General features: G+C 38.0%; 3 protein-coding genes across 6 annotated transcripts in view; 2 read left to right on the forward strand and 1 right to left on the reverse strand.

Moving 5' to 3' along the window:
• LOC127366964 (sialoadhesin-like) overlaps positions 1–6325 on the forward strand; it is an 88203-nt gene extending 81878 nt beyond the window's left edge. The window contains exons 23-29 of the mRNA XM_051406440.1: positions 210–473; positions 2269–2532; positions 3033–3296; positions 3535–3849; positions 4175–4253; positions 5291–5369; positions 5458–6325. Coding sequence (XP_051262400.1) covers positions 210–473; positions 2269–2532; positions 3033–3296; positions 3535–3849; positions 4175–4253; positions 5291–5369; positions 5458–5892 — 1700 coding nt within the window. The 3' untranslated portion in view covers positions 5893–6325. The remainder of the gene's footprint in view (positions 1–209; positions 474–2268; positions 2533–3032; positions 3297–3534; positions 3850–4174; positions 4254–5290; positions 5370–5457) is intronic.
• A 105-nt stretch (positions 6326–6430) lies between these two features.
• On the forward strand, positions 6431–17304 carry LOC127366966 (free fatty acid receptor 2-like). 4 transcript variants are annotated; one of them, XM_051406445.1, is made up of 12 exons: positions 6431–6680; positions 6797–6907; positions 8031–8384; positions 9331–9624; positions 9733–9996; positions 11013–11294; positions 11399–11495; positions 11577–11615; positions 11699–11737; positions 13363–13510; positions 13780–13848; positions 15283–17304. In XM_051406445.1, exon 12 carries the CDS (start codon positions 15287–15289, stop codon positions 16196–16198), a length of 912 nt encoding a protein of 303 aa, XP_051262405.1. In that variant the 5' UTR covers positions 6431–6680; positions 6797–6907; positions 8031–8384; positions 9331–9624; positions 9733–9996; positions 11013–11294; positions 11399–11495; positions 11577–11615; positions 11699–11737; positions 13363–13510; positions 13780–13848; positions 15283–15286; the 3' UTR covers positions 16199–17304. The 4 variants fall into 4 exon arrangements, with proteins under 4 accessions (XP_051262405.1, XP_051262402.1, XP_051262403.1 ...); XM_051406442.1 differs by lacking the exon at positions 15283–17304 and having other exon boundaries at positions 13780–13854; XM_051406443.1 differs by lacking the exons at positions 6431–6680; positions 15283–17304 and having other exon boundaries at positions 6723–6907; positions 13780–13854.
• lim2.5 (lens intrinsic membrane protein 2.5) lies at positions 16810–20507 on the reverse strand. The gene is made up of 5 exons (XM_051406447.1): positions 20370–20507; positions 18812–19020; positions 17731–17880; positions 17451–17585; positions 16810–16974 (listed from the first exon to the last, which is right to left on the reverse strand). Exons 2-5 carry the CDS (start codon positions 18987–18989, stop codon positions 16913–16915), a joined length of 525 nt encoding a protein of 174 aa, XP_051262407.1. The 5' UTR covers positions 18990–19020; positions 20370–20507; the 3' UTR covers positions 16810–16912.
• Between the last annotated feature and the right edge of the window lie 2684 nt (positions 20508–23191).

Here is a 23191-nt window from a genome sequence, read left to right on the forward strand (position 1 = left end):
GCACAGTAGTTTGAGGAGGCACATGTTGGTCGTAGGTCACATGTTGCATGTAGCCCCTCAAGATTCAGTTGGGTAGTCCAATAAGTGTGTGTTGGTGCAGCAAGGGAGCTGGCTGTTGTTTGCGTAAAACTTTCTCTTGATTGAACACATATATTAGAAATTACAATGAAACACATAATAATATTTACGTTTAATTCCTTTTTTTTCAGATTCACCCAAACACACCACAGTGTCAGTCAGTCCCTCTGGTCCAGTACCAGAAGACAGCACTGTGACTCTGACATGCAGTAGTACTGCCAACCCAGCAGTAAGGAACTACACCTGGTACAGAGCTGATGGAGGCCAGGAGACTTTTATTGGGACCGGACCTGTTTTAAACATTAAAGCTTCTGAAGTCAGTGGTCCTTTTTTCTGCAAGGCTGAAAATGATCTTGGAGCTGGACGATCCAACATCAGTCAAATATATGTTCAGTGTATGTATCAAATTTCAAACTCAAAATGCTCTATATACTCTGATAGGTCTAGCTGTATGCAGTACACTGATTTACATATAATAATATGTTTTCATTAATTGGCTTATTTAGATATTTAAGTTATGTTTAGGATTTTAAAATGTCCAACTTTAGCACCACTGTGTTGTTCTCCAAAAATAGACTTTTGCATTCCACCTTTCTAGTAAATCCTTTTCAGTTTACAATAACTCACACGTTAATACAAGCTAGTCAATCATATAATGGTGTCTCTCCTCTTTAGCTTGTTAACTACTACTAAAGATATGAAATACTAGTGACCATGTTGTATTATCCAGGTATTTGCACTTCAGGGTCATCAGTTAAAAAAAGGTGTCAGCACTATAATTTTAAAAGAAAATCGTGACATAATCTCACTTAATTATTTCATGACAAATATAAGATCAAATTATACCTATAAGAAATACAAATAATGTTTCCATAAATGTAATCATTTCTTTTTCAGATTCCCCCAAAAAACACCACAGTGTCAGTCAGTCCTTCTGGTCCAGTACCAGAAGACAGCAATGTGACTCTGACATGCAGTAGTACTGCCAACCCAGCAGTAAGGTACTACACCTGGTACAGAGCTGATGGAGGCCAGGAGACTTTTATTGGGACCGGACGTGTTTTAAACATTAAAGCTTCTGAAGTCAGTGGTCCTTTTTTCTGCAAGGCTGAAAATGATCTTGGAGCTGGACGATCCAACATCAGTCAAATAGATGTTCAGTGTATGTATCAAATTTTAAACTATAAATGCTCTATATACTCTGATAGGTCTAGCTGTATGCAGTACACTGATTTACAAATAATAATATGTTTTCATTAATTGGCCAATTTAGATATTTAAAGGGGAACTTGGCAACTATGTCAACTTAATAAACCCGTTTAGAAATCATTTGGATGGTTGAATGGCCTGTTCCGGTGAAAATGGTGACTTTCCCCGCCCCCCCTAGCGTCCCCAGGCGGAAAACCAACCTTGCAACTTTTGGACTACCGTCCCGTTAAGTTGGAAATTGGAAGTATCGTGAGAAGCGAGAACGAGCGAGCAACACGAACTGCTTTACAGCAATTCCACATAAACACACACACCCCCCTCAATACCGGTTAGCCATGCCAGCTATAAGAACAAGTGACAATGAATGTATTACCCACCTCAGTAGACATTGCTCCACGCGAAAAAGTTGCCCGGCAACAAATGCACATCAGCAGCGGTAGAAAGGGGGAGGAGGGTGCCACAAGTGAGTTTTTTTACAACAGTGTTTTGAAATATACGTCCCAGAGCTGTAGGGGGAGCTCGTTGAGAAAACATGCAACGACAAAAGTGAAAACCAGCGAAGAAATGGCTAGAGTTGCCAAGTTCCCCTTTAAGGTATGTTTAGGATTTTAAAATGTCCAACTTTAGCACCACTGTGTTGTTCTCCAAAAATAGACTTTTGCATTCCACCTTACTAGTTAATACTTTTCAGTTTACAATATCGCACAAGTTAATAAGCTAGTCAGTTATTTAATGGTGTCTCTCCTCTTTAACTTGTTAATGACTAGTGAAGATAGGAAATACTAGTGACCATGTTGTATTATTCAGGTATTTGCACTCCAGGGTCATCAGTTACAAAAAGGTGTCGGCACTATAACTTTAGAAGAAAATTGTGACATATTCTCACTTCATTATTTCATGACAAATATAAATGTAAATACCTAAATTAAACCTATAGAAATACACATAATGTTTCCATAATTGTAATCATTTGTTTTTCAGATTCACCCAAACACACCACAGTGTCAGTCAGTCCCTCTGGTCCAGTACCAGAAGACAGCAATGTGACTCTGACATGCAGTAGTACTGCCAACCCAGCAGTAAGGAACTACACCTGGTACAGAGCTGATGGAGGCCAGGAGACTTTTATTGGGACCGGACCTGTTTTAAACATTAAAGCTTCTGAAGTCAGTGGTCCTTTTTTCTGCAAGGCTGAAAATGATCTTGGAGCTGGACGATCCAACATCAATCAAGTAAAGGTTCAGTGTATGTATCAAATTTCAAAATTAAAATGCTCTATATACTCTGATAGGTCTAGTTGTATGCAGTATACTGATTTACAAATAATAATATGTTTTCATTAATTGGCTAATTTAGATATTTAAGGTATGTTAAGGATTTTAAAATGTTCAACTTTAGCACCACTGAGTTTTTATCAAAAAATAGATTTTTGCATTCCACCCTTTGAGTTTATCCTTTTCTACAATATCACACACATGTTAATACAGGCTAGTCAATCATTTAATGGTGGCTTTCCTCTTTGACTTGTTAAATATTAGTGACCATAGGAAATACTAGTTACCATGTTGTATTATTCAGGTATTTGCACTCCAGGGTCATCAGTTACAAAAGGTGTCGGCACCATAACTTTAGAAGAAAAATCGTGGCATAATCTACCTTCATTATTTCATGAAACATATCATATCAAGTTAGACCTATGAATATTACAAATAATGTTTCCATAAGTGTAATCATTTCTTTTTCAGATTCACCCAAACACACCACAGTGTCAGTCAGTCCCTCTGGTCCAGTACCAGAAGACAGCAATGTGACTCTGACATGCAGTAGTACTGCCAACCCAGCAGTAAGGAACTACACCTGGTACAGAGCTGATGGAGGCCAGGAGACTTTTATTGGGACCGGACCTGTTTTAAACATTAAAGCTTCTGAAGTCAGCGGTCCTTTTTTCTGCAAGGCTGAAAATGATCTTGGAGCTGGACGATCCCATATCAGTCAAATAGACGTTCAGTGTGAGTATCACATGATTACAACTGTTTATTTTACTGACTGAAACCCCACCTGTACTCAGAGGGCTGTTCGCTTGTTTATTCAAAGTTTATTAACATTGAATGTGTCCCATATCCAAATTGTGCCAAGTTTGACACTACACTTCCTTGGGTCCCCAGAGATACAGTCATTTTTGCTAACTTGATTAAACATGACTTTACTTGACTCTTAACTTGTCGGTCTTCTCTATATTCATTACAGTTGCTCCACAGATCCTGTTCTCCTCTGATTGCACCAAAACTGCAGACCAGCTCAACTGTTCCTGTGAGACTGTGGGAAAGCCTTCTCCCACTTTACAGTGGTATTTGGATGGGTTACCTTTCAATCACTCGGACAAGTTTGCAATCAGCAATAAGCCTCTGAATGAGACAAGTCTGAGGAGCATCATCACTGTGAATCAACCACAATGGAGGAATCTTTCCACTTTGTTCTGCCGCAGCTCCAACTCTGTGGGATCTGCTACTCAGAGGTTTTATGTCTACAGTGTTGAGCCTCAAACATCTGCACAAAGTCACGGTATGTGTTTATGTAAGTTTTATTGATTAGTTGAAAATGTTCAGGTTTTCTAAACATTTTTATCGTATTAATTCATTTATTTATTTGATTAATGATATCAGCATACTGTAATATTTCCTCAATTTGTGTTTGAAATACTGAATCAGAAATGCCCCAAAATATTTTCTACTGCCACATTAATTGTAAACATGGCCAGTAATACACTGTAACTAATCCACAAGCATCTTCTTTTTTAATGAAATGTTTTCACAAAGTTACACAGACATACGTCTTTCTTTCTTGATAAAAAGAAATCTAATCTTCCACTGTCCCTTGTATGTTTCAGACCAAGTGAAAATGACAGTCTCCATCATCATAGTTGTCGCACTGCTAGTAGTAGTATGTGCTCTGCTGTTAGTCATCAGGTACGGTAACAGCTTGAGACAAAATGTTCAGACATACCCTTCCACACACAACTGCTATTGTTTTACTAACTTTTACTTGGCCTCCCTTTTCAACTGTGAGTGCAAATGCTGACATTATGCAGTGTTTGTTTGGGTCTTCATCCACCAGAACAAATTTAACACTTAAAATATTTTGTGCTATATATGGACACCATGTCCTGAGGAGACCTGGGACCTCATTTATATAACAGACTTAAGATATATTTTTGATCTTTATTATGACTTTGTTATATGAACTATGTACAAGTAGTTATTTATAAAACCTTACTTTGATGTAGAAATTATCTTATCTCTGGTTATGAAGGGGTATTGAAGTTTGGGACACATATGCACCCAAGCCTGTGGTGAACAATGTGATAGGACTCATGAGCATCTAGTTATATACCTGCGGATGCAAGATTATGGCATCTCTTTCATAATAAACCTCAGTTCATTCCATTATTATGTATAAACATATTTATTTTCATTGTGTTCTGGACTGGAGTGACAGAGAAAAGGCAAACAGACGGGCAACACCTTCCTGCCATTAGAAACTGAGTACAATTAGATGATTATTAGCCTGATCAACCACTCCATACATTATTATTAATAACCCTTCAGTGCAAGAATTATACAATGGGAAATTGTATTTGAAATGTATAGATCACAGGTGCATACTTTTCAAATGAGCATATAACCTGCATGAGCTAGTATCTTTTATGAAGTGAACGTAAGTTCAAGTGAGGCCCCAGGTCCTGTCCAAAAGCAACAAGTCATTTTCATCAAACTGCCACTGCAAAATCAACAACAAGCTATCAATAGTGCAGACACTATAAAATTAACTTAGCCTTTGTTTTAAAATTAAACTAGTGAGTAATATTCATGTTGTGATGTGATTTTCATTTCCTTTCTACTTTCTCTGTGATCAACGGTTTCATCCTGTTGATTAATAAATGAGCAGTGGGAAAAGATGAATCAAATATAACTATGTAGGTTAAATGTTCTACTGTATTTTTCAGAGCTCAGAAGACTCGCCATAACCTTCCTAAGGGCACCGTCGTTGTGAGTGAACTTCTAACAAGTGGAGAAGGAAACGAGGTACAGGGCCGTTTTCTACTTAGAACTAAGTAATTAAGTTTGGATTAGCAGAGTATGTGTACCATTGATGTCTTCTCTTTAATTGCAGGTACCCAACACAACAGAAGACGACATTTATGTCAACGCCAGTGTGCTGAGACAGGAAGACGTCGCCCATCCTGCAGCTGTCTCTGAGCCAAACAACGGCGACTCGCCAAGCTCTGGGCCAAACAATGCAGAAGGAGCCGATAAAAACTCAGAGAAGAAGAATGAAGGAGGCAGCGACGTGGTTTACGCGAGTGTGGACTGGAAGAGCAAGAGCAAGAAGAAGAAGAAGGAAGAAGACGCTGTGGACATGGATCAGCCTGGTAGCTCCTATCTTGAGGAGGAGAGGTGCATGGTGGGAGGCATGAGCAGAAATTATGTGAGCAATGCAATGGAGATGGGAAGCCTATATGACAATGTAGAGCCTAGAAATGTGAAGAGGGAAGTGGAATGTGAATATGCCCAGGTTCAATTTAAAAAAAAAAGTGAGAAGAAATAGATCACACTTCTATATTGCTCTGCCTATTTTTAAAACAATATATTCAGAATGTCTTGTTCTCTTGTACATACGTTTCCATACGTTTTCCATTTGCTTTTTGTTGTTGCTTTGAAACAGAATTTCAAATGTACAGAATTATGTTTAATTGTTTTTAAGTTCATGGTGTTTTTAACATTGTGCAGATTTTGTGTCACTGAATAATTTTGTTTTATGTGCATAATATACTGTATTTTTATATATAATTTTAAGTCATATAATTATGTTTGGCATGTGTAAATTGACAGATACTCTTCTGTTTTACATCTATTTAGTAGTTTTGGGATATTTTGTTTATTATATTATTTTGAACATTAGATTTTTGTTGAAACATACCTTGCTGTAGGTGTATAAACGCAAAAAAGAGCACAATAAATAAAAAAATATATGGTCTCTACATTCTTCTTCATGTTTAGAATTATATGTATATTCTTTCAAGCCAATAGCTAAACGTTTCCATCAATCTGGAATTTTGTATTTAATCTCTTTTAATGCATCTTACCCTGGCCCTAGTGTTTCAAAAATGCACAAATGGTGGACTGTTCAACACCAGATTTTAGAAACAGGCCTCTCTTTCGGCTGTCTCACTGTTCAGGTTGACAGATTTAAATTAGCGCAGCAAGTTTCCTGTTTGAGACTGAATAGAACAGAGGGGGTGTACAGGGGATTAAGTGGTGGTAAAGTGGTAGGCTTGACCACAGTAACAGATCAGTGGGCCATCACAGACACATTCATGTAGCGGCTCTGACAAGGTAAGCCCTCTTGTCTTTACAACGCATAGGGGAAATATGAATCCAGACTATTTTTCAAATTCCCAAAACTGCTTTCTGATGAAATGTTACAGAATAATGGTTTAACATTGTTACAGCTGCTGTGTTCAGAAATTAAGAGGTCAAAAGGTGACTCACTGACTGCTGTACAGCCGCTACTTTCTTCATGGGGACTGCTCATCTGCTCAAACTGCTAAGCTTGTTTACGGGTAATATTAAGTTTCATCTGGTTGTACCACTGTTGCAGAAAAGATAACACAATTAGCTAATATTTCAAATATTAGTGTCATCTTAAAATTGTTATACCAAACTTCTGGGAAAAACCTGCATAATTCTCACATTCTGACAAAAAAATATAGCAACTGCTGATGCTCTTCATTATTATTAGAACCTTGTAGTACTGTAAATACATTCACTACCTAAAACAAAGTCTTAATTGTGTGGAAATGTACATTGTTGTACGGAAGCTGGGAACAGCCATGGATTTATTTATTTTTTATGCACTGTTATATATATACTGATAACGACTTATTATCTCATTATCTCGATATAACAAAGATCGTTTTCACGTGATAACTAATTAATTAATAATGTGTCCGTCTTGATTTCAACCTACAAGAGCTGCCACAACGGCTTCCAGTCAAGTAAACAAACTAAAGTAAAAAAAGAATGGAAGCCGTTCGTGGCAGCTCTTGTACCAAAGTTTGTTTTCTCGAGATAACGGCTTCCATAACCACTGGCCGTAGCTGTAGCCGACCGGTAAGTTACGGAAGCCGTTCGTGGCAGTGCATTACATTGAAGTCAAGACGAACACATTATTAATTTGTTATCACGAGAAAACGATCTTTGTTATGTCGAGATAACAAAATAATGAATTCGTTGTCTCGAGAAAAAGAACTTTGTTATCTTGAGATAACGAAATAGTAAGTCGTTATCACGAGATAACAGTGCATAACATTAAATTTAAAATCCATGGCCGTTCTCGGCTTCTGTATTGTTTAATTATAAGGTAATCAATAAAAAGTATTTAAAGGGTTTGCAGCTTTTCTGATATTGTTAAAAGTGTTTTATAATAATATTTTCAATGTAGCGTATCTGCATATATGAAATGTTTTAACTTTGCTTCTGGGACATCATTGTTACATTTTTTCTCATGATAATGTAATGCCCTAAATACTGCCTCAAACTCAGCTTTGTGGTTAAACTGCTTTTGCAGTTTCAAATTGTGTCACTTTTTTTTCTCGTTCAACCACAAAAATAGCATCATGAAAAACCACAACTAACACTTGTTATCCTCTATACTACCCCTCCTCCTCATCTCACCCCACAAAGGTATCTCAGTGCTCCAGCAGGTCAGAAGCTGGAGTATCACACTACCAAAAACAGTTACCGCAGTGGAGGGGAGCTGTGTTGTGGTGCCATGTCAGACACAACCTCATTCCCGGGTCATCTGGTACCAGTACCATGACATAAATTACCCTGTAGTATTTGATGGACTTCACCCTCATGCAACAGTACAACAGTTCAAAGGACGCACCTCAGTACTGGGTAAAGCTGCAGAGGGTAACTGCACCCTGAGGATTAATGATGTGACAAGAGCAGACAACGTTCAAATTTATGTTTGGATCAACCCAGACTCTAAAACAACTCAGAAATTCCATTATCAAACTGTAACTATCTTAGTAGGTAAGTATTTGTAAATTTACATTTAATTTGGTGTCTGAATTGAAAATTTAGAAAGAGTCAGTTTGCAGGTTGCATTCATTCCCTTAACGAGTAACTAAACCATCAGAATTTTTTTTTTTAGATGAAAACCTATTTGTTTTTTTATGAGTTTATATTTAATAGTGTTGTTGATCCATTAAGGTCCAAATCTTCACATTTTAGTACAAAGTATTTGAATTTTACATATTCTTCTATAAATTTGCATTGCTACGGCCCTCTCCTGGTTGAAACCTGGCTATTGGAATTTAATTTTGCTATTGGCTGATCTGGAGGCGCGTGACATGTGTGGTGGCAGCTTTTATCACTAAACAAACCCCCGTCCCCGCCCCATCCTATAAAACCAACTCTGCAGACTGTGGCCTGCTAGGCCAAACTGACACTCCCACACAGACACCAGAGAGTTGCAGAAACTTTTATATATATATATAGATAGTGTGTGTGTGTGTGTGTGTGTGTGTGTGTGTGTGTGTGTGTGTGTGTGTATAACTAAAAAAGATACATGCATAATAGATACTTGACTTACTTAACACTTAACAATGTATTACAGCATCCAGGAAAAAAACACTGCACAGTTAACTGACCACAGCCACACACATTTGGACAGAGAGAAACAGAAAGAAAGTTTCACTTTACTTCCACATTATTAAGTTGCTGATTACATGTGATTGCTTCACAGTTATTGATCCTAAACATTCCTAATTTGATCTGCACCGTACTCCAAACTGGGATGAATGTAACATAAAAGGATAACCTTACCACCCTGAATCAAATTCACATACACCATTTTTGAAATAGTACATCTGACTTACACAACGGTTTATCTAGAAATTGAAACTATTTTAATTAATAATAAACTATTTCTATTTTCAGTATGTTGTTTGCATTATCTCTTTGTTTTGACTTCCAGAGAAAAAAGCTCCCACAATCTCCATTCAGAAGCAAATAGTGGATGGGGAACTTTTCCAAGCTATCTGCAGTGTGTACTTCTCCTGCCCTTTCTCACCCCCATCAATTGAGTGGAGTCAATTTCTGGAAAACTCCAATGTAACAGCTAAAATGGAGAAAGTCCAAGGGCAATGGTTGTACACAGTGACACTGCAGAGGCTAGCAACATATACAATGCATGACAGAAAAATACATTGTTGTGCAAAATTCAGAACTTTCAGCACAGAAAGTCAACAAATAATACTCAGCATTTTATGTAAGTGATACAGTTTGCCTGTTCAAAATACATTAAACGACATTTAATTTTGACAAAGTGCATGTCACTGTCTTACTGCTTGTATGTTAAGATTTCCTTTATCCACAGATAAACCTGTGACTGTGACCCTGATGACTGAAAAAGAACCGGTAATGGAGGGTGACAACGTTATCATGGAGTGTGCCGCTAACTGTAACCCACCACCACACAAGTACTCGTGGCTCAAAAGACAGATGGGTCAGATCACAAACGTAACTTCACCTCAGAGTAAAATGTTCTTCAGCAACATTACGCGAGATACTTCTTTCTCCTGCATCGCTCACAATGACATTGGAGCCGGGCAGTCCGACTGGTTGGATCTGGATGTTCAATGTAAAAATCTCCTCTACTGTTCCACAAGTTACTGATATAATCCTAATTTAAATTAATAATTTAAGTGAAATAAGATGGATTTAACATGTTAACATCAGGCAAGATTAATTAAATTAATTAAGGATGGACCAGTTAAGTTAAGGAGTTAAGTTGCGTTAATTTTGAAGTTTTTGATCATATCACACAATCGTTGTTTGCAGATGGAGTGTCAGTTATCATGCAAAACTCCATCTGCTGAGGAAGACCTTATGATAGACAACGTAACGCTAATACTAAATGGGCCCTATGGGGAGAAAGTTTAACAACTCCATCTGCTGAGGAAAACCGTGTAATTCAATTGAAACGTCCAGGACAGCTATTACAAGGACATGGTGGTGAGACTGTTTAGCATGAGCAACAAAATTTAGGAACAGGACCAAGCCGGTAGCTAGGCATTCAAGAGCACTGACATCAAACCAGAGCAAACACAACTGAATACACACCAAAACCATGCACTGGCACACACTGACAGTAGGAGAATCGACTCCTGTGTTCCTACCACGGACATTTCCAAGGTTGGGAAAACATAAAAGACTGAGGCAAAATAATGGCAGTGGATAAAAATAAGCTTTACTTACTATGAAGATAAACCTGGGGGCGGGGTGTCGGTATTATCCCAGGAAATCGTTAATATCCCTCATGTCCTCAGTGCACCTGCGTGGCTGAGGGTTGCCGCCCAATAAACATTATTTGTTTAAACATTATTTTTACATTTACCTCTTTATTTTGTGTACACAGTAGCAGACATGGAACATGGGGAGAGAGATAGGGCTGACCTGCAGTGTTCAATTCAGGGATGTTATGAATTCGCTAAGATGCCCCAAGAATATTCAGTGGAAACAAATGAACAGCCATTTTTGCTCCTAATCTCCTAAACAGATCAAATCAGATTTTTGCTTTTGAATGTTTTTTATCTTTGACTTATAAATCACAGGGGTTTGATTATTGGTTAAATAACATTTTTGTTCCATCTTTAGATATTCCAGTTATTCTACCTGAGTCCTCCTGCAACCTGACAGGGGAAGTTCTGAAGTGTGTGTGCCAGGCTGAAGCGTCCCCTAATGCTTCTTTATACTGGACCATTGATGGAAATGACACTCTGCCATCCTCCTTCAGCTTTTTCTCCACAAACAAGAAAAATGTGGTCTCTGGAGTACTGAGTGGCTCAGCTACAAGCCAGTCTAATATATCTTGCACTGCCACCAACTCCTTGGGCAGCAGCACCAAACAGCTTTCTATAGAAAGCTTGTCAAAAACATGTAAGTTACTGTACTCTGGGTCGTGTTTTTTTTATTTACCAAAAAGCAGATTCACCATTCTTTTGGGTATCATATTTACTAATTGAGCTATTTTCCTTTTACAGCCTCTTTGTTCATGTGGTTGATACCTTTAATACTCTTGGGTATTGCTTTGCTGTTTGGATGTGCGATGTTAATTTACAGAAAATATTATAGAAACAGGTTGGTAGACTTCACTCCTTGTAATCAACAATGACTGTGCAGCTCTGATTAATCTTTGTATTATTACTATGTTACTGGCAGACGAACACCGGGCTTTACGTGCAGCATTATGCTTTCAAGGTATAAAACCGGAGTTTTGTGTTTATAGTGGACAATGATTAATTTTAAATTTGCGGAATTCAAATATTTTTGCATTTTTTAAGGTCACAAAGTGTCCAACAAGAATACCACATTCCTGAAAGGTAAAGAAAAGTATTTTCTTCTCATTCAGTTCAAAATGTGGCTTTTACTGTTGATATGATATTGAGTAATTAAGGAGCCTATTCAAATGTTATTAGGTTTTCAACATTTACATATTATATGCATTATGTGCATCCCAACCACCCCACCCCTGCCCACACACACACACACACACACACACACACACACACACACACACACACTTCTAAGTCTACTTAATTCAATTCAATAACCGTAGCTATATTAATATTAATAATAATAATAATAATAATAACAATAATATCAGTGATATTAGAAATGTCAGTCAAGCAGGACCATGGCAGGAGGCTCCACCAGAATCCATAAGAACCTTCGAGACGAGAAAGCACAAGAACTCCGGGGAAGAAGTAAAGTTAGTAACATGCATTATTGGGACATGAATGAGTGCAGAAAGAGAGAGGAAGAGAGGAGCTCGGTGCACCATGGGAAATCCCCCGATAGTCTAGGCCTATAGCACCATAACTAAGGGATGGTTCAGGACTCACCTGATCCAGCCCTTACTATAAGCTTTATCAAAGAGGAATGTCTTAAGCCTACTCTTGAATGTGGTGAGGGTGTTTGCCTCCCGAACCACAACTGGAAGCTGGTTCCACATAGTCTCTACTTTTAGAGACTATAGGAACCACAAGTAGCCCAGCATTCAGAGAACGTAGTGTTCTAGAGGGGTAATAGGGTACTATGAGCTCTTTAAGATATGAAGGGGCCTGACCATGAAGAGCTTTATAGGTGAGGAGGAGAATTTTAAATTATATTCTAAATTTTACAGGGAGCCAGTGCAGAGAAGCTAGTACAGGAGAGATGTGATCTCTTTAATGTATTGTACACTTGCTTTGGCAATGTAAAAGTCTGTTTCCCATGCCAGAAAAGCTCAACAAAGGTTATTAAGAGTATCAAGAATAATAATAAATGAGGCCAAACTAAAAAAATAAAGATTCTATAGCAATTCCACAAAGTGAATTAATTAATTAATTCTTGTAGTGTAAGTATTATTAAAGTATGCCAGGAATGGTTGCAGTACTGTTTGGAATTTATTAACCAACCTAACCTTGAGTGCTATATCTGAGCTTTTAATTTGTTTCAATTCAATTCAGTTTTATTTTTATAGTGCTAAATCATAACATAGGTTATCTCAGGACACTTTTCAAATAGAGCAGATCTAGACTGTATATCCTTATAAAGTGTTTTATAGACCCAACAATTCCCACCACGAGAAAGCGCTCGAAGTTCAGATGACCCAGCAACTATACATATGAGGGGAATTAGATTTCCAATTACAGAGAATAAGACATCATGTTAAACTGATGAGAAAGCAACAACGCGCGGCCTCGAGAGAGATGGATGTGATATTGATAACGTAGTGGAAAAAGACAGTCAAGTGTGACATCACACATCCCTATTTTGTTATTGTTTTTGGTCTCTCCTTAATATACATACATACATACATACAAAAGTCAAAGAAAAGTTTTTGTCATTATGAGCCATGTATTGATGTGCAGAGAATTTAATAAGATTCAAGAAATTTAAAGAATCTAATTGGCTCTCTGCTGGTTTCTCACTTCATCATCTTCTTCTTCTCTTTCTCTATTAGATCACAAGATGAAAACACACAATCAAGACCATGCAGACCGGAGAGTAACCCTGAGGTAGACTGTGTTTATGATAATGATATTGCGGTAGAAATGCAACAACAGCACCAGAACAATGCAACAGCAAGAGGAGGCCTAACTCAGCCAAAGGTGCAGTAAATGTTACTGATGAAAAATGATCACTTATTTTATGCATAGAATACATGTAAAATATATTATACATTGATCCGACTTTGACTCTAGAACTAAATAACTCAAATCAAATGTGATTATTAGCTTTTACTGGTGCCATGGATTGTTTTGTTTCTACACACTGAGCTGTTGTTTTCAAGTCACACATATTAGCTTTCTTTTTCTCCTGTGGCCTTATTGCTCAAGCATTGAGAAATATTAAAACTATACATTTTGACTTCCCACAGGGTGTGTACTGCAACATGAGTGACTATCTGAACTGCTGATCAGAGGATATCTGCTGCTGCTCTCACATAGTAGGCACCATATAGTAGTTCCCACTTACATGCATTGCTTAAATCAAATGAACTGGTGTCATATTTATGTGCTGCAGTTTCCTTTCACACAGATTTGTCAGACATGAGAATGGCTAGTTGTGTAAATATTTAATCTTTAAGATATCATTCATATTGACTGTAATATTGCAAAATATCTTGAATTACATACACAGTAGTGCCTGTGATATAAAGGGGTCTGTGTTTATTTCCTGTTGCAGTATTAACTGATGCTAATGTAAATATGGTTGACAGGAAGGAAACCAGCATTCAACCTGTTTCCAGGCAACAGAAAACAGATCTACTGTAGGCTAAAGTTTGCTATGTACTGTATGTGTAGCTATTCTCCATATTGGTGCTGAAACCACCTAAACTTAATTTCTAGTAATGATGGCTCACTGAACTTGAACTCAGAAAAGGATGTCCTAATTTGGATGGCTATGTGGAAACAAAATTCATGTGAAAGGAACTTGTGGTGTAGGCGTAAGTTTAGATAAACACAGGCTCATGGCTTGATGAAATCCAAACCTAATTATAATGTTCCGGGTTTATTCCGGCAGAGATCTAGTGGGAGGAGGTCCTTTATTAACATATCCAATATAAAAGTCAACATGAGCTTCAGTTTTGCATTTTAGTTAATATTAACCAGCTGCTGTGTGCTTGTTGCTCTGTATAGAATGGATAGAGAAGTGTGTCACACAGGATTTGAAAATGACTTGTTGTTTCCGGCTTATTACATTTTATATCATCTCATCTTTGAACTCACAAGTTATAAACGAGGTGTCTTTGCTTAAAGACACAGAGATTTAGTTGTTGTTCAAGCCTTAGCATTTTGGAAAACATCTACTTCCAGGTAAGTAAATATGTTTAACTTATCAAACATATTATATCAGGCATTGCAGATCCTTTCTTTCTATGGAAATTCCACATCTGGTGTTTGGTTGAGAGCTGATTGTTGCTTATTTGTTTTGGAATTGTTCTGGGATTGGAGTCATGAAAAGCCATTTTTGTAACTAACGTTGCCCATTCTGGGACGGCTGCAAACACAACAGAGATATCAACAATATGTGCAAGAAGTGAAACCTAATCAGTAATATCTTTGACCAGATACACAAAACAAGTTTAAATAAACCTGTAACTCCACCAAAATGTATAATTTAGTTATTGTCTTGTGACAGACTATTATCTAGTAATTTTTATTATTGTGTTTTTGGTGGTGTGGCTATCTTGTGGTTTATATTTACTTATATAACTGGCACTTACAAATTATGTGGTTGTTCAAACCTGTTTTATATTCCCTGTTCATTGGTTATCTGGACCACAGCACGCATACTGTCGTGGTGTTATTTATCCCCATTGTCATTGATTGTCTGTCATTTTTAACCACCTGTGTCTGTTACTGCTCTTTTGGTTTAGGATCATGGCGGTGGTGGTGAGGAGTGAGGTTATTCTCTCAGTTTACATCATTACCTTCCTGATAGGCCTGCCAGCGAACCTCCTGGCTCTCTATGCCTTCAGTGTTAAGATCCACTCCAAGCCACTACCAACAGACATCCTGCTACTCAACCTGACTGTCTCTGACCTGCTCTTTTTGATCATCCTCCCTCTCAAGATGCATGAGGCGGCGTCAAGCATGAAATGGACTTTGCCCGACTTCCTGTGCTCCATCACCTCCTTCACCTTCTTCTCCACAATCTACACCAGCTCATTGCTGCTGATGGCAGTCAGTGTGGTTCGCTACATCGGGGTAGCTTTTCCTATCGCCTATCATCAGCTGCAGAAACCTGTGTACGCAATAGTTATCAGTGCTGTTATTTGGCTGATCTCAGCTGCACACTGCAGCATTACTTTCATTACCCAGCACCACCCCTCCTTGGCCAGCAACGATGCCAGCGTGTGCTATGAGAACTTCACAACAAAGCAGTTGGACATCCTCCTCCCAGTACGTTTGGAATTTTTCTTTGTGCTCTGCCTTATACCTCTTCTCATTTGTGTTTACTGCTACATGCGCTGCATCTTGATCCTGTACAGCCGTCCTAGGATATCCCGGATGCAGAAGCAGAAGGCCATTGGCATGGCGTCGGGGACTCTAGCTGTGTTTCTCATTTGTGTGCTGCCATACAATGTGTCTCATTTAGTGGGTTACTTCCAGGGTGAGAGCCCAAGATGGAGGTACTACACCCTGCTACTTAGCACCTTCAACACCTGTATTGATCCCATCATCTTTTACTTTTCCTCCTCAACTTTCCACTGCAATAGTGAAAAGTCAATTTTCAGGAAGCGTATAATCGCTGTTTCAGGAGTACAAAAACAGGCAACGAGCTCTGGCTGAGAGCAAAATACACTTTCAATACAATATGTCCATATCTAGATTCAATATTAGTCTTGCACTGTATATTAGTAGTACAGATGTTATCAGAATGTGTAATGCTGTACAGACTGTTTTAACAATTCAGTTCATTTATAAAATAATGTCTCATATCTAGTAGGAATGCACAGATACCACTTTTTTTCCGACCAATACAAGTACACGTACTTACATTTGGGTACTTGCCAAAACCGAGTACTGATATGAGTACAGTTCTACTTTGAAAACATGTTTTATTTTCATCAGATGTTCCTCACTTTCTGAACAAATTAAATGTCGTTAATGTTGTAAAAGTTGCTAAAACAATATCTCCAAACTGTTGGCATTGTTTCTCCTCCTCCACCTCCTACTCCTCCTCCTCCTCCTCCTCCTCCTCCTCCTCCTCTTACATAATGTAACCCTGCCATGAAGTTGTAGTGCAGTACAATTGCATTAGCATAGTATAATCCCTGATATCTGGGTTGGCCACTGAGTAAAATAATATTTTGTTAAGGGTAATCTGATCCTACTTAAAGGGACTGAGCTGCAAACACTGCAAACCATTGTACATAATTTTATGACAAAACCACAAGACATGTTTGGTGCATATGCAAAATTCCAACTTTTATTATTTTACAGTAAATTCTCTAATGGGAATTGCTATCCTTTGCACCCTTGACACATTATTTCCTGTTTATATTAACGTGGGCCAGCCACTCTTCTGCACTCATGCATTCTGTAGGCACACATGTAGAATATACCTGCAAAGCAAAACATAGGTCAGCTATAAAGTGGTATGACGTTTAATTACCACAAAAGCCATTTATGTAGGACACAGATATTTAAAGTACAAAACAATGGCACAATTACTATTGCACAGTTACTTGTTTTTTGATGGCAAGACAAATTTCTTCTCCTTTCTATTTCTTATCTTGTTTATATACATTTTACTGATGTGTAAATATAAAGTGAACATTTTCATGAATGCAAAGCTGATGAGACTGTACTAACTCATAATAAAGAGTTGCAACTTTAGGAATAAGTGTAAATAAATAAAAATTGTGACAAAATAAAAGCATGACAGCATTGTATTTATAATTTTATGATTTCCTTTTCAAGAATTGATGGAGTAATATATTAACTTTCCTTCGTTTCCTTCAATTTATGATAATTTTATATCTATTTTTTACTATCATAAAACAGAGTATTTACACTGTACTCCTTTATTTGAACAAACCTGCAAAGAAGGTCATGAGCAGTGCCACCCAGCCTAGTATGTAGGACCAAGAGAAGCGCCAGTCTCCAAAGCGCTTTCCCAGGAAGTTTACAGTCACCCCGGTGTAAATGGCCATTGCAAGCAGAACAAAGAGAGCTGGTGTGATGGGCAGAGAGAGACATATATTAAAATCAACGTCTGAAATAGGAAGATCATCACACGATATGCAAATTGACTAAATAGTACATCAGTCATGTTGGATTAATATGTCACTACGTTATTCCCGTAATCCACAACTCACTTGAAACAAAGAACATTATCCCAGCAGCAAATGAGCGGTTGAACCTCTCAAAAGCCGAGAAGTGGGCAAAGGAGAGGATTCCTGCGATGATGCCAGCAAAGCATGACATGGCAGAGAGGATCATGAAGGCACGAGTGGCATTCCAGTAGGCTGAGGAGGATTAAAACAAGGGAGAGAACTTACTATAAAGATATGTGCAGGTAGATAAATACAAAGTATAAACCTTTCATATATGGATATGAATGGTTTCATACCAAAATGCACAGTGTCATTTGAACACTCACTGGGAATCGTAATATTTCTACTAACCTCTTAAACATGAACTCATTTTCATTCTATTCTAACTTTTGTCCTTGAACTTGTAAATAGTTCCAATGCACTGCTGGACTCACACAGCAAAAATGATTAACACTTATGCTGTCTGAAGGCAGTCAACACTAAAAGTGAAGATATATAACATGTACAGTTTAGATTAGATTTTCAAAAATGCTGCTCAAAATATTTTGCACACCATTTTACTGCATATTGCATATAGTGTATATATATCTCCTACGGGGATCCATAAAGGTACGTCTTATCTTATGTTGTAAAGGGAAGTTTCACAGTAAATTTTCATCATCTGGTCAGGATGCATGGGGAAGTATATTTACTCCAGTACTGTGTTTAAGTACAATTTTGAGGTCCTGTTTCTTTGAATATTTGCATTTTTATTATGTTAATGCATTTTTTCCATGCCATTTCAGAACTAAACTAGTGAGTCATAACGAGTTATTTCCAAATTTATTTCTCACTCTGTTTGACAGCATTACTGTGTATTCTGTATCACTTTGTGACACAGAATTAAGTTACCAAGGAGGAAGTTCAGAAAGTTTAAATAAAGGTTACCGCTATGATAATCTAAAGATAGATCTTCTAGTCTGCCTGTAGGCTATAAAAGTCATCTCTAATAGATCTCAAGAGTAAGTCACTATAATCACCCGTGTATTCAGATAAGTAAACCTAGACTCTGGTGAGGGTTGCTGTGCCTCAGGGAGACCCAACAGAAATCTTTAAGGGTCACAGAAGATATTTTCCCACTTACCAATGCTGTCAGTCTGCATGTAGCACTTGCCAGACATGCAGTACCTCCACAGGCCCTGATGAGCAAAGCTGCCAGACAGGCGGTACTGCATCCAGTAATCTGTGGCTGTGGAGACCACCAGCAGGATGTTCCCCACGATGGCACAAAATAGGCCCCCTCCCATGAAGCTGTACATCATGAGTGACACTATGACAGTGGTTAAGGCTTCACTGTGCAAATAAGAAAAGATGAGGGGAGTCAGTGGTGCAAGTGAACTTGTAGTATTGAAGTTAATAATTTTCTGTAACACTGCAGCCTTAGTTTTAATGTTTATTCAGTAGTAAATGGGCTTGAATGAAGTAGTAGACACGGAAGCAGACTGCTATGATGCTGGCTGACATTGACACAGGTGGAAATGAGAGTTTATCTTTGGGCTACAGTTAGTGCAACGTGAATTAACATGACATGACATTCATTTACACTGTCTGCCTAGAGTTTCACAACAGGACTGTGGGTTTAAACCACTCTTCCTGGTCACACCATCTTCTCTAACCATTACTTCTTCTCCGGGCAACAGGGTTGAATTTATAGTCAGAAGCGACACCTTCTTGTAGACTGTGAATGCAAAGAGTCAGAAACATTTGCTCAGTTTCTCATTTTAGGGAGATGCTAACCAAAGATACATGAGAGTGTTAGCATTATATCAATTTGTCTTGACTACACAGTCAGCTGTAACAACAAACCACATAACTGAGAGAGCTGCTGGCCTGAACAGCATAATCATACCAACAACAATACAGCTCATAGCAACATGTGCTCTCTCTCACTCTCTGTTTGAACATGTTTTTTTATACTCACTGCTGCCATTAAACAAGACACAAATGTGTACATGTCCTATTCAAAATAGCCAAAGAACACCACAGCCAACTCACACACAACTCACAATGCTGTGAAAGATGGTGATGGCTGATACCAGTAGAGCTCTCAGTTAAACATTGATCAAGGTTTTAAAATAGGAATAATGACAGTGGCTTTAATATAAAGTGGGGTCAAACCCTGTTCCCCCATGTAGCTGCACAGACTGTAATTAGCCATATACTGTTGTAGTATGACATCATGAATTAGCCAAATAAACCAGCATTTCAAAGCACAACATGTCAAACATCTGTATCAACCGGGTCAGTTTTGCTGCTATCAGAGACATCATGCATTATACACACTTGGGTGGAGGGTCTGAACACCACATAGTTATCTGTTAATATGAAAGGAATCAGCTAAATCTTGAATGTCAAGTTGGCATGAAGTCTTAAGAAATGTATTAATAAAACAAAAGGTAATACTGCAATTTATAGAGATTTTGATAAAAACACACGTTGATACAAAGTGGAATGTAAAATATATGAGCTAAAACCCTGAAGGCTTGCTGCTATCACATAAAGAAGACCCTCTCAGTCCATCTGTGAGACATACACTCAGTGGTTAGCATGCCATGATATGCATTCTGCTTTATTATTTTTATTCCCAATTCTTACCATCTAAGTGGCATCGGCAATTAACAAAAGACCCATCATCATCTTACCTGAATTCTTCAGGATATATCAACCCTCTTAAGTATCAGCCTTTCCTCAGGGAAAGAGTGAGAGAGAGTGCAAGCCAGGAGTGAGCGAAACGTCAAAGAGGAAGCCCTAGGCTGAATTCCAAAAAGTTATCCCCTCCACTTTTCTGTTGATGGAGGCAAAATCCTTTAAAACAATCAGCACAGAACAAATGCACTTGAGCTGGTGGGCCAAAAGCCACGTGACTCTTTCACACTGAACTACACGGGAGTATTTTGGGGGTCAGGGGAGAGGGGAGGGGTGATGGTGTTGGGGGATGGGGGCGTTTGGGATATGAGGCCGCTGCACCACAGTCCTTGTCTGTTGTTCTATTAGGTATTCTGGAACTGTGGATGTGCAGAGGCTTGCAGTACTGCTCTGGTCAATGGAACATGCTGAAGTGCACACTTCTTTTCAGTGTGGCTTGGGTGTGGTCACATACACGCTTAAAACAGACACATGACCAAAGAGCTGGTTAATAAAATTACACACTGCATACAGACCGCGTATGTTCACCCTGAATGTGTAATGGTATTATGGAAACACTGCACTGACGGTAAAAGGCTGCTCAGATCTGCCTAATAAAAATATACTGGAAATGTTAACACCTACAGCTTTTACAATATCAGTATTAACACTGCAAGCTATTAGGCATACATCAACAGTCACAGCTGCTACAGTGGATGGATTATTTGAGAGAAGCAATGTGAAGTAATATGAGCACAGCTAATTACATCTCAGATGGTCTGTGTTAATATTCAAGGAACTCTCCCCCTTAGGACACCTGAGCAGTGATTCCATCTTTTGTAATTAATTGCATAATTATTCCATCTATATAACTGTTTTTTGTAAGTAATTGGATGTATTTGACAACATGGTAAATATAAATACAAACACAAAGATAAAAACACAAGATAAAAGCTGTTTTTCCATTGTCTATTCTTCAGCCACAGCTACAGAGGTGTTTCGTTTGCAGTAGCACTCTAGTAGTGTCATCATGTGGTTATTATTTGCGCAACTCATCTCCAGTGTAGACTGCAGTGTCCTTTCCTATTTCTGTAATCGCAATGTTAATTCATCACAGTGTTGACCTCAAATGTGGCAATTGTGTCATGTCTGTTTTGAGTCGTGATCTTCCAATTAATTTAAAAGCTGTTGCTGATGTTTATAACAATATCACTGGACATCTAAGAGAGAAAACAATAAATGGGCACTCCCTTTCCCTTTAAATGGGCATTATGTATTTTGTGACCTTTGCTGACCTCCATCAGCAACCAGTAGGAAGTGCAACAACCCAGACCCAGACAGCACACCTGAATACCGTGTTACCAACATGGAAGGAAGAGTTTGCACTCAGGCAAAATGGTTGCTTTGTCTGAGTTCGACCACTAACACATGATAAATCGTCCTGTGAATTTAAATCATTTGGGTCTGTATTTGAATGTGGAAACAGGCAATGAGCATTAAATAAAATCTTATAAACATTATTTAGGGAGGACTCACACTCTGCACTGTTGGCCCTGCCCTGGGTGTTGACTGATATGTAGTGTGATATGCACTTACTTCTCTAAGAGCTGTGAGAAATACACCCTTGTCTCACAGGAAGTATCTGGCTGAAAGTTTACCATCAGTGGCACATGCAAAAAACACGCTTACACCAACCCAAACCATTGTCTTGTCCACTGAGATGTAGAAATGACAGAAATGGGGAGGATGTGGAATAAAAGATGTGATCAACCTCAACTGCACAAAATAATGACATTGTAAGAGTGGTAAAGTTATCTTTCACACAAGATAAACATTTCTGTGTGGGCTAGACTTCATCAGAATTGTCACACTTTCTCAAATAACCATGCTTCCTCATTTCATCATAAAAAATGTACTTCCTCAAAATGTAGGCTAAATTCTAGCTGTTGACCAGAATTCAAAATCTGAACTTTTTTTTACAGCAATGTTTACACGATCCAGACAAACCTTTAACAGCATTAGAAAACACTAATACCTTTTTAACATGTATTTCTTGTTCTTTCAAATTCCTGTATTATAAGAAATATCAATTATTTAGGTGTTCTAATCCTCTTTTTAATTTTTGATCTTCATTCAGATCAGAGAATGAGCTTTTACAGTGATGTGGCTATCAATGCTGACCTATATTTTTGTAAAACCTTGTAATGTTTTATCATTTAGTTATAGTAGTAAACTGACTCTTTGTAACACTTCCCTCTGGCAGGAGGCTGCGGTCCATTAGGACCAAAACCTTGTGCCACAAAAACAGTTTCTTCCCGTGCTGGCCTCATTAAGGCCCGGAAGCCCCACTGACACTGACTCTTAAACCCACCCTGTATATATGCATTACATTAATGCACTCCCATTGGTTTTTCTATCTTGCACATTGTAAATATCATTCTTGTACAGCTTTAGATCTTTCTATCTTTATTTATATTTAAAAAGTACTTTTAATTTTTTGTGATGCATCAATGTACCAAGGCAAATTCCTTGTATGTATAAAAACTTACTTGGCAATAAACCCAATTCTGATTCTGATATTAGTATATTAGTATAATTAATAAACTAATAATAGTATGAGAAAACGTCAATGGAATTAAAGACAAATGAAACAGAAAATGGAGATACAGGCAGACAAAGACAGTGACAGCTCTATTGTCAACTGCAATTGTCATTACTATTATCTATATTTATTGAAAGGACCAGTCTGTGGGATTAAGTAGCATCTAGCGCTGAAGTTGCAGATTTAAACCATTTGAATATAGCTCGGCCTTCCAAGCATATAGGAGAAACTACGGTG

Source organism: Dicentrarchus labrax, unplaced genomic scaffold (assembly GCF_905237075.1).
Source record: "Dicentrarchus labrax unplaced genomic scaffold, dlabrax2021, whole genome shotgun sequence".
Classification (NCBI taxonomy): Eukaryota; Metazoa; Chordata; class Actinopteri; family Moronidae; genus Dicentrarchus; species Dicentrarchus labrax.

Coding starts and splice junctions, on each gene's coding strand:
- LOC127366966 (XM_051406442.1), top strand. CDS start 6,865: ATGGGGACTGCTCATCTGCTCAAACTGCTAAGCTTGTTTACGG. Junction 8,385..9,330: donor AACTGTAACTATCTTAGTAG/GTAAGTATTTGT, acceptor TTTGACTTCCAG/AGAAAAAAGCTCCCACAATC. Junction 11,616..11,698: donor TGCAGCATTATGCTTTCAAG/GTATAAAACCGG, acceptor GCATTTTTTAAG/GTCACAAAGTGTCCAACAAG.
- lim2.5 (XM_051406447.1), bottom strand. CDS start 18,989: ATGATGTACAGCTTCATGGGAGGGGGCCTATTTTGTGCCATCGTGGGG. Junction 17,586..17,730: donor GATAATGTTCTTTGTTTCAA/GTGAGTTGTGGA, acceptor CCATCACACCAG/CTCTCTTTGTTCTGCTTGCA. Junction 16,975..17,450: donor GCTCATGACCTTCTTTGCAG/GTTTGTTCAAAT, acceptor TTTGCTTTGCAG/GTATATTCTACATGTGTGCC.